At 41.1% G+C, this 15,000-nt stretch overlaps 1 protein-coding gene and 1 long non-coding RNA gene across 14 annotated transcripts in view; one reads left to right on the top strand and one right to left on the bottom strand.

Annotated features, from left to right (window-relative positions):
- The window catches only part of mecom (MDS1 and EVI1 complex locus), a 154,980-nt gene that overhangs the window by 126,076 nt on the left and 13,904 nt on the right, over nt 1-15,000 (top strand). For 3 of the 13 annotated variants that reach the window (XM_083548987.1, XM_083548994.1, XM_083548989.1), the window contains 6 exons: nt 5,890-5,992; nt 6,150-6,336; nt 7,856-7,991; nt 8,988-9,168; nt 11,541-12,945; nt 13,073-13,163. In XM_083548987.1, coding sequence (XP_083405113.1) covers nt 5,890-5,992; nt 6,150-6,336; nt 7,856-7,991; nt 8,988-9,168; nt 11,541-12,945; nt 13,073-13,163 — 2,103 coding nt within the window. The remainder of the gene's footprint in view (nt 1-5,889; nt 5,993-6,149; nt 6,337-7,855; nt 7,992-8,987; nt 9,169-11,540; nt 12,946-13,072; nt 13,164-15,000) is intronic. The other 10 variants (XM_083548997.1, XM_083548988.1, XM_083548991.1 and 7 more) reach the window with 7 other exon arrangements.
- LOC310730202 lies at nt 9,359-11,531 on the bottom strand. The gene is made up of 2 exons (XR_014534757.1): nt 10,867-11,531; nt 9,359-10,814 (listed from the first exon to the last, which is right to left on the bottom strand). It is a non-coding gene; the product is annotated as an uncharacterized lncRNA (long non-coding RNA).

Genomic DNA, 15,000 nt, shown 5'->3' with positions numbered 1-15,000 from the left:
GGACCGGATGCAAAGCGTCCGCTTTTCGGCGCCACACCCTCAAGATGAACGCTTGACAAAAAAAATGTTTAGGGCTAGAAAACATTTTTTGGCATATTCATGTTTTTTTTTTATTTTCAATATTCCAATTTTTTTTATATTTGCCCGAGATTATGGGATAGACAGCTAGCTATTGGTGAAGGCAAAGGATTTTTGCATACAAATTTCAAATCCCAGCTACATACAGATGGGCCCCTGAGCAAGGCCCTCACACTCATGACTGCTCAGTTATATGAATGAAATAAATGTTAGCTGCTCTGGATAAGGGGGTCTGCCAAATGCCACAAATGTAGATCAATACACTATGTGGACCAAAGTTTGTGGACACAAAACGGCTTTTTCAACATCGTATTTCACATTTGGTCCCTGTTTTACATTATAACATCCTCCATTCTTCTAAGAAGATGTTAAACTGAATTTTGCAGTGTGCTTTTGTGAGATTTTATTCGATCCACAAAGGTCCTCGTAAAAGTACTGACGGAGGTGAGGTCAAGTGAGGAGACCATGGGGGTGCATTTCCAATTCATCCTAATAGGGTTGAGATCAGAGTTCTGTAGGAGGAGATCTTCTACTCCATCCCATGGACAGCATATCTTAATGGAGATGGCTTTGTGATGGCCACAGTGGCATCATCAAGCTGGAACAGGTTCCTCAAAAATGTGTACATCCAAATTTTGGGGATGAATCACACACGGCTGCAAAAGTCGGGTTTCCCAAAACTTTTTTACCTTTTATATATATTTTAATTTAACATTCTAAAAAGATGATACCATGGCAGTCGAATTCCTGGTTCTAAATCTAGCACCATTTCCAAACTTCAAAAAATGCAGAATTTTTTTTCTTTTACTTATTTTTTAGAATTATATCCAGAATTGTTTTCCCTCATAAATAGAAGATATGCTTCACCTTTTATATGGTGCCACAACCCCAGTGTTAGCCTGCAGTAGGTTTTCAAAGATGGGTTCCAGATCCCCTAAAAGGACACATTAACAGTATGAATTTAATCAGTATTAAATACTGATGAAGAGAAGGATTTTAAAGGTAGAACTGGAAAAAAAAAAATGAAGGATGATGGAAGTCTGGAGAGAGATGTGAAATCAAATTTGCTTGAACTTTGACCCTCAACTTTGACATGTTGCAATTTCCGAATATTTGACCGCAAATGGACACCGAAACGGATTCGTCCCGATATTCCGAATATTTTTCTTTTGACACTCATCTCCTTACTCCCCTTTTGTTTAAAAGAAAGCGAGACAGAAGACAGATAACTGCCTCTCCAGATCATTTGACTCGAATCACGCCAACGACGTTTTTTTGTCATAACACACGTCCACGGTTTTTTTTTTTTTTTCTTTCTTTCTTTTTTTTCCTTTTTTTTAACGCCTTCCGGACACCCTCATGTTTTAAAAAGCGAGAGAAAGAGAGCGAAAGAACGAGACGGACTGGAAACAAAAGAGAGATGGAAGAAGTAAGAACACTCATGCTATTCAGTAGCAGACTGAGACATTTCCCCCAAAAGAAGCCTCTTTTTTGGAAATCGTATCTTTTCAGGGAATCTTTTTTTTTTTTTTTTTTTCCCGAAAGTGGCGCACCACAAAGATCATTAGGAGACGGTCGAGTGAGCAAGGCTTTGAAGCTTTTGAGACAACCCCAACCTCCTGCTCTGATTAAATCCTCTTTGTTTATACACAATAGAGTTTTTCTTGAACCTGATACCAATTCAAGGTGCATTTTTTGAGTAAATGTGTTGCCAGATTTAAAATAAATACACACCATATTCATTTACACTCTTTAAGTTTCTAAGTAGGAAGAAAATTTGATTCGGTTTTTTTTTGCACGCTTTTGGACTCCGTCTCAAAAAACAGCTATACATAAATAAATATAAATACACAAATATAAATTTAAACAATCAACAACCTAATTTACCCTTAGTGAGTGATTCAGGTGTGACGCTGATGAGTTAAAACTTCCTCAGATGTGATCAGGAAGAAACCTTGAGAGGAACCAGACTCGTCTGGGTGATGTCTGGCTATGCGTTCATTAGAGTACCATCATTTTCGAGGTTGTTGCTTGTTCACTGATGGACGTTTGAGTCCTGTGGAGCAAACTGTTTATTTTAATTACAATCAAAATCTTCATAGTTCCTGAGTTTTATCTACTACATAGTAACTTAATGTATCTTTAAGCTCCTCTTATAAGGAAACTAATTCATATGTGGTTCTTCCTCAAAATGTTACCACAAACTAGGTGGCAGACAATTGCAAGCTTGCACAATTTCCTTTTTGTTGATCTAACAGACCCAAACCTGTTACAGCATGATCATGATCATGTGAACAAAGCCAGCTCCATGATGATATGCTGTATAAAAATCGGAGTGGAAGATCTCCTACCACAGAACTATAAAGACAAAAGCGTGTAGACACCTGACCGTACGATCGGTATGTGCTTTTTGCCACATTCAGTCCCCATTTGCTATTATAGTAACCTCAACTCCTCTGGGAAGTTCTGAGATGTTCCAATTGATTTTGTAGAGATTTGTGCTCCTTCAGCCACAAAAGGTGTTAGTAAAGTTCGGTACTGATGCATGCGAGGAGGCCTGGGGTGCCTATTTATCCCATTGGTGTTCGATAGGGTTGAAGCTCTATAGCAGAAAGATCTTCTAGTCCAACCCATAGAAAAAAAATCTTCATGGAGAGGTTTGGGTTTTTGTAGATCAAGTGAAGAAGTTTCATGCAAGATGTCCTAGACAATTGTGCACCTCTAAGGTTGTGGTAACAGTTTGGGGAGGAACCACATATGGCTGGAAAAGGCAGGTGTCCCAATACTTTTGCATCAAATAGTGTGCAGTGTACAATATAGTAATTTTTTATTTATTTATTTATTTGTATTTTTTCCTGTGGATTTTTTGCAGACGTGTTCTTTAGGCAGTCGGGAAAAGCTAATAAGTGTGTGTGTGTGTGTGTGTGTGTGTGTGTGTGTGTGTGTGTGTGTGTGTGTGTGTGTGTGCCACTCCAGAAAAATTAATTACCCGGTTTAAATCAGATCACTGTGCTGAAAAGCTGCTGATCTTCACCTCTGATTAATTATTAAGAACATTTGGGGCAACCCTGAAATCACAGATAAGGCTTTAAAAGGTTGCTAAATCTTATCTGGAGTGTGTTTAAGTGTGTGTGCGTTTGAATGTGTGTGTGAGTGTGTAAGTAACAGGCGTAGGCCAGCAAGAAATGAAGTGTTGTTCATTTGTGCAGCACTGAATGAAGAGCTAATGGTTGTGTTTATCAGAACATTGGCAGAGTTACATCCGCTTCTCATACACGCTTACACAATGGAGCAGAGCTTTTGTGTGTGTATGAGTGTGTGTTTGTGTGTGTGTTGCAGCAGGAAAGGTTGAGTGTGGTGTTACCTGCCTAAGAAATGACCTCTCATTAGGGAAAGAATGCAAGAGCCGTAGAAGGGGAGTGTTGCGCTCTGTGTGTGTGTGTGTGTGTGTGTGTGTGTGTGTGTGTGTGTGTGTGTGTGTGTGTGTGTGTGGAGTGGGTTGTCAGTCTGTATATACTAGTGTGCGTTGGTGTATTTACTCACCTAATCATTCAGGAGCAATAAGTTGAGGGTAATAAACACTGAAATGAACTTTGTGACTTAGAAAGGGTCAAGGATTATGCAGTGTGTGTCGGTCGTGAGCATATGTGTGTGTGTGTGTGTGTGTGTGTGTGTGTGTGTGTGTGTGTGTGTGTGTGTGTGTGTGAACTCAGACACTTTTAGTCTTATCTGTGTGTTATTCTAAGTCACTGCAATGGTGAGTTCCAAGCTTTGTGTTATCAGTGGATGGAAGACTACTAACACACACACACACACACACACACACACACGTACGCATGGTCATGAAAAAACAAATACATTTTGTTAGCACACTTTAAGGTATTGCTAGAAGCAGCAGGACACAGAGAGGATTCAGGAAAAACATAAAGAGGACACAGTTAGAGCACAGAGAGGATATAAAGAAACACATGTGCGGTGGTATCAAAAAGTTTCGAGAGTAATAATGCTGAATGGTGCTTTTCTGACCGTTACCGCATCATGGTAAGTTAGTCAGTAAGTTAGAACAAAGAGCAAACGTGAAATTCTGCATGAAACTTGGCAAATCTGCCACAGAGACGTTTGACACAACAGACATTTGATTTATGGCGATGCTGCAACGAGTCATTCGAGGTGTTTTCGAGTGGCACGTGCACTTCAGCATCACTGGGAGATAAAAAGAGATCGGGAAAACCTTCAATGAGCTCAACACTCCAAAATTTTCGGAACCATTCAGCAACTTGTGCATGCCGATCGTCGGAGAACAATAATCTTACTTCCACACTCACTCTACCCTTAACATTTGGCTCCTGCGGACTTCGCCGCTTTGACCGAATTGCGAAGATCCAGCGTGAATCCCAGAAGGTGCTTGACACGATTTGAAAAGAAGATTTCCAGTATACTGTGCAAGGGGAGCTGGAAGAGCTGGTTTAAAAATCTTTTGACACCACCTCGTGCTGAGGACTCAAAGAGGACACAGGGAGAGCACAGAGAAATACATAGTGAGGACACAGAAAAATACATAGTGAAGACACAGAGATGACACAAAAAATACATAGTGAGGACACAGAGATGACAGAAAAATACATAGTGAGGACACAGAGATGACACAGAAAAATACATAGTGAGGACACAGAGATGACAGAAAAATACATAGTGAGGACACAGAGATGACACAGAAAAATACATAGTGAGGACACAGAGATGACACAGAAAAATACATAGTGAGGACACAGAGATGACAGAAAAATACATAGTGAGGACACAGAGATGACAGAAAAATACATAGTGAGGACACAGAGATGACACAAAAAGAGAACAGAGAGGACAAAGAAAAAAAACATAGTGAGGACACAAAAAATTACACAAATAAAGCACAGAAAAACACAAAAAACACAAAGAATTGAATAGCGAGTACACAGAAAGGACACAGGTAATATTTCTGTCTTAAATAAAAATGTTTTAGCCCCAAACAGCAACTGATAAGCGTTTGTTATGCGCCGGAGATCAGTCACATCGAGTCTCCTATCACATGATCCATTGTCTCATATTCACAATATTATTGCGAACTTTTGACTTCTGTGTGTGTGTGTGTGTGTGTGTGTGTGTGTGTGTGTGTGTGTGTGTGTGTGTGTGTAGGTGTGTATAATAGGTGTGTGTGTGGGGTTTGATCGTTCTCATGCTGTTCACTAAGTTCCCTGCATTCTCCCGTAAAACAATAGAGAAGCATTTTGTTGTTCGAACTTAAATTGCGCGTGCACACACACACACACACACACACACACACACACACACACACACACACACACACACACGCACACAGATTCAGTCCTCCGGTATGTCCTAGGTCGAAGTTTATTTAAAGAAACCAGGTGCATATACATATATATTAATATATGTGTGTGTGTGTGTGTGTGTGTGTGTGTGTGTGTGTGTGTGTGTGTGAGTGTATGTGACATCTCTAATAAGAATGTCGAAATGTCACAGGAAGTGAATCAAGCAAAACCTTTAACTCGTGCCAGAAATAACACCATCTCTGATTGTTTCTTGCAATCCCTATTGTGCTGCCAAAGGGAAGTATGTATTTGTGTGTGTGTGTGTGTGTGTGTGTGTGTGTGTGTGTGTGTGTGTGTGTGTGTGTGCTCAGTTATCCAATGTGTTTGTGTGTAAGGGAATGTTGTGTACTACATTTTGTTTTTTCTCGCTCTCTAATTCTTCTTTTGGTGTGTGTGTATGTGTGTGTGTGTGTGTGTGTGTGTGTGTGTGTGTGTGTAGATATCCTACCGTGTGGTGCGCACAATTTCCCCAGGTGAAGAACTCATACTGTTCATGAAGGCTGAGGAGTTTTCATGTGAAGCCATGGCTCCAGATATACATGGTAACATCGTACACACACACACACACACACACACACACACACACACCCACACACACACACACACACACACTTTGGAAAAATAAATGTCTTTATAATAGTGAAATAACGTACTATCACCGCACACATACAAACACGCACGCACACATCCTATGTGCAGAGGAGCGCCAGTTCCGCTGTGAGGACTGCGAGCAGCTTTTCCCATCGGGATCGGAGCTGCTGGAGCATCAGAACCACTCGTGTTCCAACCGGCCTTCGTCCGGCTTCACGCTGCCAGAACAGGCCATCCCGAGCGCCACCCACGACGAGTGTAAAGAGTGCGAAAGAGTGTTTCCCGATGGTCAGAGGTAAGGACACGCCTTCTCTTACGGAGAGTTCACAGAGAAACAAAAAAGTGTGGGCACAGAGAGAACACAGATAGAGTACAAAAAGGAAACAGAAAACGCACAAAGAGAAAACTGAAAAAACACAGAGACAACATTGTGAGGACACAGAGATTACACAGAAAGGACACAAAGAGAACACAGAGAAATAAGCAGTAAGGGCACAGAGAGGACACAAAAAAATCACAAAGAGAACACAGAAATAGCACAGAGAGAATACAGAGTGAGGACACAGACAGTGCACAAAGAGAACATGGAGAAACAAGTAGTAAGGGGCACAGAGAGGCCAGAAAAATCACAGAGAAACATAGTGAGGACACAGAGAGGACACTAAGAGTGTACAGAGAGGACGCGGAGAAACACGTGGTGATGGCACAGAGAGGACACAGGAAAATCACAAAGAAAACACAGAAAACACACAGAGAAACATAGTGAGGACACAGAGCGGACACGGAGAAACAAGTGGTGAGGGCACAGAGATGGCACAGAGAGGACACAGAAAAATCACAAAGATAACACAAAAACACCCACAGAGAAACAGAGAGAGGACACAGAGAAACAAGTGGTGAGGACACAGAGATGGCACAGAGAGGACACAGAAAGGGCACAGAGAGGACACAGAGAAACAAGTAGTGAAAGCACAGAGAGGACAGAGGAAAATCACAGAGAACATAAAAAAAAGAAACGTTGTGAGGACACAGAGAAACATAGTGAGGACACAGAGATGATACAGAGAGAACACAGGTAATATTTGTGTCTTAGATATGTTTTTTAAACAGCAAATGATAACCATTTATGTGCCGGAGATCAGTCACAGCGAGTCTTCCATCACATGATGCATAGATGACACAAAAGTATTGGGACACCCAACTTTTCCAGCAATAGGTGGTTCTTTCTCAAACGGTTCCCATAAAGTATTACACTTAATTGTACAGAATGAATTTATATGTGGTAGCATGAAATTTTCCCTTTAATTGAACTAGAAGACCCAAACCTGTTCCAGCATCACAATGCCCAATGTCAGCTCCATGAAAATCTGCTTTACAGAGCAGATCCAAGCCCGAACTCTATTGAACACCTTTGGGAAGAATTAGAGTACTTAATCTTCACAAGCACAATCTTTGTGTGTGGAAACATCTACCTAGAACAATAGAGGTTTTTATAAGAGCAATTGGGACTAAATGTTGAAGTCAGATGTTGTAAAAGCCAATATCTTGTGGTCAGGTGTCCATAAACTTTTTTCCATATAGTGTACAATCATTGAGTCACTTACCCTTGCATTCAAGACACAAGTCACATGTTTGACAGGAAGCTGCATCATCTGAATTTTCTGTGGATCTCTCATCTTTTTCATGTTTTTTTTTTGTTCTTCTTCTCATACTTCCTCTTCTGTCCTCTTTTTCTCTTCATTGTGTTATGCACTAAAGAAAGTACAACCATCTAATGCAAACAATGTTTTTTCTCTGTCTATCTCTCCATCCAGTCTCGAGGCGCACTCGGAAGAGCGGGAGTACAAATGCGACCAGTGCCCGAAGGCCTTCAATTGGAAGTCCAACCTGATTCGCCACCAGATGTCGCATGACAGTGGCAAGCACTACGAATGTGAAAACTGCTCCAAGGTAGAGTCCAGGCATCGGCAGAGGTTGCGGAGTGCGTTTAACTCGTTTAAAAATCAGAAACCGTTGATGTTAATTCCGTTCATGGTTGATGCTCTAACAGCCATATTGCCTGGATGCCACTTGCTGAACTCAGGGGTTGAGGAAACCTGAATTCCTGAGTGGGAATTCAAATTTAAAGTGGGGTTTACTTGTTTTTTCCTTACACAAAGGTTGGAAATTATGAGTTACAGCTATGTTTCCTGAGTGTTGCTTTACTATACACATATTTATATACCACATACTTTTCTTTTGGTCCACTAAAATGGCTTTGCGAGCTTTTCAGCTTCCTGATATTCCAGCTTCCTGTTATTGATGCCAAGGGATTGTTCGACCCGTATTAAGCACTTAACTTTACAATAAAGGCAGTTTTAAGAGGTTGTGGGGGTGAATACTTATGCACAAGCTCTATAAATCACAGCATTGTTGATTAGGTTTTTTTTTTCCTCCATCCACTTCCTCATTGTTCTTTCCAACACAGACAACGCAAAGAAAAAAAGAAGAAAAAACTGAGAATAAAATCGGAAACAAACATGAATCTCGTTGCTGGTGCTTTGTCGAAAGGCTTCCTTTACCTTTAACCCTTCTCACACATGTATTTGTATGAGTGGGCTCTTTGTAGTGTGTATGTGTGTGTGTTTATGTTTGTGTGTGTTTTACCCATGGTTTACCCATGTTTTAACCAGGTTGTACCCATGTCTAAATATGTCTATGTTTCTGTATGTCCTTCCTGTCATTCATAGGCAAGAATTTCTCCATTACCTACTTACAGAGTGTGTATAGAGTGTGTATTGTGTGTATGTGTGTGGGCATGTGTGTGTGTTTTTTGTGTGTTAATCTCTCTGTCATTACATTGTATGCATTTCCTTGTATGAGAATGGCCATGTGATATTGTATGTATTTGTGTGTGTGTGTGTGTATGTATGTATGTGTGTGCTTGTGTGCGTCCCTCTCACCCAGCAGGTGTTTACAGACCCGAGTAACTTGCAGAGGCACATCCGTTCGCAGCACGTAGGTGCACGGGCGCACGCTTGCCCCGACTGCGGCAAAACCTTTGCCACGTCGTCCGGCCTCAAGCAGCACAAACACATCCATTCGTCCGTCAAGCCCTTCATGTGTAAGTCTCTCACCCCCTTCATATGTAAGTCTGACACACACACTCGTATACTCACACATATGCCATCAACACACACTCGTTCGATCACGATAACATGTTACAGTGATTTGAGAAGCCGGAATCTGATTGGATGCATATAACTTCATGATCCATGAATTTTGAGGACCTCAAGGACGTAGGATATGGAGTTTATCGCAAGATTTTTTTCACAGAATTTGTCTTTGTATCAAATATTTTTCTCGTCGGCTAGCAAAGCAAGAAATTAATCAACTGAGATTCGGAACAATTCCTCGGTTGAGGTTCTCCTTTGGAAGAACGTCGCTTTTGACCATGCTTTCATTGCATCCCGCACTTTGCCCCTGTGGCCCATCTATGAACTTTGATCTTCGCCCCTTGGCCCCTTTGCCCTGACCCTGTACGTGCTGACCTCGGTGCAGCCACCAAGATGTTGTCGTCTCCCTTGGCCACACAGTAACAAGGCAACACTGGCCATTCCAGACAAATAGCTACCACATGTAGTTCAACCATTTACAGCAATCAGCATTAAAACAAGCGGCTCTAACAACAGCTAATGACCACAAAAACACATATACACACACACACAAACACAGACACTGCATCCCAGCCAACAGTGGTATCTGTGGGGGGCTTTTGTTTGCTCATATCCACTTCAATTGCATGTGAACTGTACATGAACTACTCGCAGTGCAGTTGTAAGTAGTATGTGTAAATGTGCAAAAATATGCGTGTGTGTTTGTGTGTGTGTGTGTGTGTGTGTGTGTGTGTGTGTTTGTGTATGCGTGCATATGGTGACGGCCAGATTGGGCTAAATCTTGATATCAGAATATTGCAGAGATGCTATTATGTAAAGTCCAGATCTGATTGGAAAACAGTACCGTGCTTGAGCAGGGTGGTCCACACACACACACACACACACACACACACACACACACACACACACACACACAAACACACACACACACACACACACACACACACACACACTGTATGCCATATAAGATAGTCATGCCCACATATTTAGGCAAACTCTAAAGGACCCAGGCACACACATTTTTGTGTTACACACACTTTCCCCTTATGAGAATCTTTCATTGCAGCTATTTAATATGCTTACACCTATTACACTTAAATTGAACCCTAACCTCCTCAACCTCAGCAACCGGAAGGAAACATTTAGGCAGTTTTACTTGTAAGGACCGGATTCTCATGAGGTATAACACAAGTCAAAACTTTTAGGTATTTGTATGCTTGTGGGAACAGTTGGTCCTCACAAAGATATAAGCACACACACTATTTTTCACACCAATTTACACACTAAACATACATACCTCCGGTCTTAGCACAAATTTTTACCAGTGGATGTTCACCAGCCTGGAATGTGTGTATAATATTTAGTCCAACTGACAAAACACACAGAGTTCTCCCTTGTCGACTTAACACCAGCTTACCCTATGTCTATGTGTGTGTATGAGTTACACATGAGCAGGAAGAAAGACCTGATCACACATACAAGATCCCACACACACTTATACACACATAGAGTATCATCCTCTGCCTTTGCACTAATATTTACATTTACGCTTTTGATCCAGGTCTTGAAGAGGCCTTTTAGCTATAAACACAGTCAAGTGCAGAAGTTAACTTCACACCTAATACCACACACACACACACACACTCTCACACTCTCACACACACACACACACACACACACACACACACACACACACACACACACACTGATTTACCTTCTTCCTCCCTGTAATACATAGGGACATGTAATTATGAGTGATGGTGATGGTTTAACGGCTTAGTTTCTCATGTGAGGTGTTGGGTGTTGAGCTATAAATAAAAGTTTATTGTATTAAACTTGACTCATTGTGTGTAAGTTGAAGTGCTGGATATATACAATACTCAGCGTGATAAGACGTGTTTCGTGATGAGGACAGTTATTTGACGAGGAGTGTATTGCCGGGAAAAGGGCGATTTTATAAGAACCTTTGATCGATTTGCTTCCATCATGAGGAACCTTTTGAAGGCTTTTAGACATGTTTGCGTGTGTGAGAGGCAGGTCAGTGAGGCTAATCCATGGGAACAGACCTGCAGGATAGGATTCATTCAACTCAGTTTCCTTCTCACGACTAAAATAGAGCCATTGTGCTGTCTCTTAGCCTCAGCCTGTGTCCCTTTGCCACCATATGTCATTGTCTCACAATATTACTTTGCTCTGGGTGTGTGAACAAGACAATATTCTTATCTACTCCTATCTTTTCTTCCATCTTATTTAGTAAGCATAAGTATTGTAGATGTGTGTGTATGGCATTACATAATCACATGTCCCCCTGCCGTACTTACACTGTGTGTTTGATTGTGTGCAGGCGAGGTGTGCCACAAGTCCTACACCCAGTTCTCAAACCTGTGCAGGCACAAACGCATGCATGCCGACTGTCGGACTCAAATCAAATGCAAAGACTGTGGCCAGATGTTTAGCACCACTTCTTCCCTTAACAAACACCGCCGTTTCTGCGAAGGCAAAAACCATTTTGCCGCTGCCGCAGGAGGGCTCTTTGGCCCTGGCATGGCTCTTCCTGGCACTCCTGGAATGGACAAGTCCACTCTGGGAATTGGGTCAGGCTCTGCTGGTTTAGCAGATTATTTTGGGCCAAATAGGCACCACGGAGGACTAACATTTCCAGCAGCATCTGCAGCATTCCCTTTCAGTTTTCCAGGACTCTTCCCATCTGGATTGTACCACCGGCCAACCCTCATACCTGCAACAACTCCCATAAAATGCCCCCCAGCCCTGGATTTCCAGAAGAGTCCACCGGTATCCTCACCTGTGCCTGGGCTGCAAGAGTCTCAGGACTTCCTGATGAGCCTCCGAAAGCACTCGATCAATGGGAAAGGAACAGAAAATGGGTCAGAGCATCTAATAGAAGGCTCTGCCACCAAGGCAAGACAAAGCATCAAGACAAGTGACAATTCAGAGAGTAGTGACCTAGATGATGTAAGCACACCAAGCGGAAGTGAGCTAGAGAGTACTTCTGGGTCGGAACTGGACAGCGACGTGGAAAGTGATCGGGATCGTGAAAATAGGAAAGAACTAAAGAGGAGATCCAGTAGTCCTACCATGGGTCAAAGCCCCACCCGTGGCAGTTCCAGCAATGGCAGTTCGGTCAACAAAAATGGGACTGACGTGCCTCCACAAGGACTTTTTTCTCCTACTTCAGATGAGCGCAATGCTGTTTCTGGAGCCGTCAATGATTCCATCAAGGCCATTGCATCCATTGCAGAGAAATACTTTGGCTCCACAGGACTGGCAGGTCTACACAATAAAAAAGGGGACCCACTGGGTTACCCTGCCATGTTTCCCCTCCCTTTCTTCCCTGCCTTTTCTCCCCCAGTCTATCAATTCCATGAGAGGGAGCATCTTCGACCTCGAGGCCACAAAGGAGAGTCAGAAAGCCCATTGCAAGAGAACAAAAAGCCACAAGGCAGTACTGCTGAATCTCCCTTTGACCTCACCACGAAGCGCAAAGAAGAGTGCCTAACACAGTCCTTTGCCAAATCAAAGCTAGATGTGCCACATATACTCTCGGCTAATCAAGACCAACCACTAGACCTGAGTTTGGGCGGACGGGGCAGAAGCACACGCCTTAGATCAGGGGAGTCATGGAAGAACCACATAATTGTAGAAGACAGAAATGAGACAAAGCCTCCAAAAGCAGACTCCACCATTCAGCACGCAAGACCCACCCCATTCTTTATGGACCCAATTTACAGGTACTGTCAATCACAAACCCCTTTAATTACCACTGTATAGCTACAAACCATAGCTAAAATTATTAAAATGAAAATACACAATGATGCATACTGTATGTAAAAGAGTTAATGAAATTTGAACTTTTAGCAGGGTTGAAAAGAGAAAAGCGACTGATCCCTTCGAGGCGCTGAAGGAAAAGTATATGCGCCCCGCACCAGGCTTCCTCTTTCACCCACAGGTAAGCTTCCTGAAATGTTCTTCAAGTTGTCTCTATTTGTCGGGTTTACATTGCCTTCCCACTAAAGCACATACTTTGGAATCTTTGATTCTAGCCTTTCTTCTATTTGAACCAAGATTTCAAAATTGGGGCTACAGTTGTAGTACTTTCTTTGTTCTCTGTACGCTAAATCTTTCATGTTGCAAATGGTAGACTCCAGATTTGCTAGTCAGAGAAATAGTGTGTGGTGGGACGTCTTTCAGCCTGTGTGTAATTCATGCTAACCCTCATGAAGGGACTATAAGTGTGTAAGTGTGTGTATTTTTTTATCATGGGTGTAGAATTACGTATTATTTTTAAGTGCTTTCTCTCACTTTCACTGACACACACACACACACACACACACACACACACACACACACACACACACACACACACACAGTCATCTGCTATAGTGTTTTATTGGCTGTTCCAGCTTCTTTTTTACAGGCTGTTTGACTAGGCAGATTTATACGGCACGTCTGCTCAGTGTCTGTGCTCCATAACATCCACATGCACACCACACACAGCCTAATGAGGTGTCCTATCAGCATCTGCTTTACTGTCTCACACACACACACTGTCCCCGCCTAGGCATGATGGGACCGTAAAAAGTCTATTCAGGTCCGAGAAGCAACATGCAGACTGTAGCAGGTAGCATTCCCATGCTCATAGAATTTCAGAGCTTTATATTGAAGTAGTTTTAATGTTTGCTGACTCATGTGAATAGTTTAACAATAGTTTAATAGATTAATCTGTATATGAAGTTAATTATTATCATTTTCGCAAATTTTTTACAGTTGACAGTTTTTCATCTTTCTTTTTATAATACTTTCTATGGCAATCCTAACATCCTGAAGCACAGTCTTAACTCACAATACATGACATAAGTTCTATGCATTCGTCATATGAAGAAAGGTGTCTGACTTCCAACGTCTCAAAATGACTTTACATCTGGAATCTATAGCTAATGGCGCCTTATGGTAGCATTTGCTGTTGAAGTATATGCACATTCTCTGCTATAAAACACAAAGCAGGGTTGTTGTACAATGAAAGACTAAAAGATTCATTTACAAATTGTAGCACAACTCCTCCACCTTGTCACTGTTGGGAGAAGTTTTGTTATCTCAGTTGTGTAAAATGTCACACTTGGTTATATAAAGGAATATAAAGGAATAGCTATGGCCTATATATATGTTGTTGTTTTTTAATTCATCAATTAATTAACATTATGTATGCAGTTAGTTGTTTGTTTAATTATTAATTGGTTTTCATTTATTTGTTTATTTAATTACATATTTATTTATTTACCCTTTAAACTAAATGCAGTTAGTTATTTGTTCATTTAGTATCTGGATTATTATTTATTTAGTTTGTTAACTTTATTTGTTTGTTTGTTTAAGGGTTCACCATTATTGGTAGATATCTTAAGTTTGTAATATTTCCATGATTACTTGGATTTCCTTTATTTAATTAATAAATTTATGAATGAATTATTTATTTACTAATTTGTCCATTTATTTAAGCTATTTCTGCTTTCAATGGTTGACAGGATAGATGTTTTAGTTTTACAATAGTTCTGTGACATAAATGAATAGCTATGGCCTAAAAACAATCAAACAAACAAATACATTCTTTTTTTTAAATAGTAAATAAATAAATCCATTAAATTAAATATATTAAAACTTTCTTTGCTTCGATAAAAGGATATTAAAAGTAAAACAAAGGACTAATGTAATTCATGCATTTAACTAATTGTTCATTGAATAATTGATTATGATTTTTTGTTTGTTTGTTTGTTTGTTTGTTTGTTTGGGCT

Source organism: Silurus aristotelis (assembly GCF_946808225.1).
Source record: "Silurus aristotelis genome assembly, chromosome: 8".
NCBI classification, from domain to species: domain Eukaryota; kingdom Metazoa; phylum Chordata; class Actinopteri; order Siluriformes; family Siluridae; genus Silurus; species Silurus aristotelis.
Note: the sequence above shows the minus strand (reverse complement) of the source record. Positions and strands in the feature narration are given on the sequence as shown.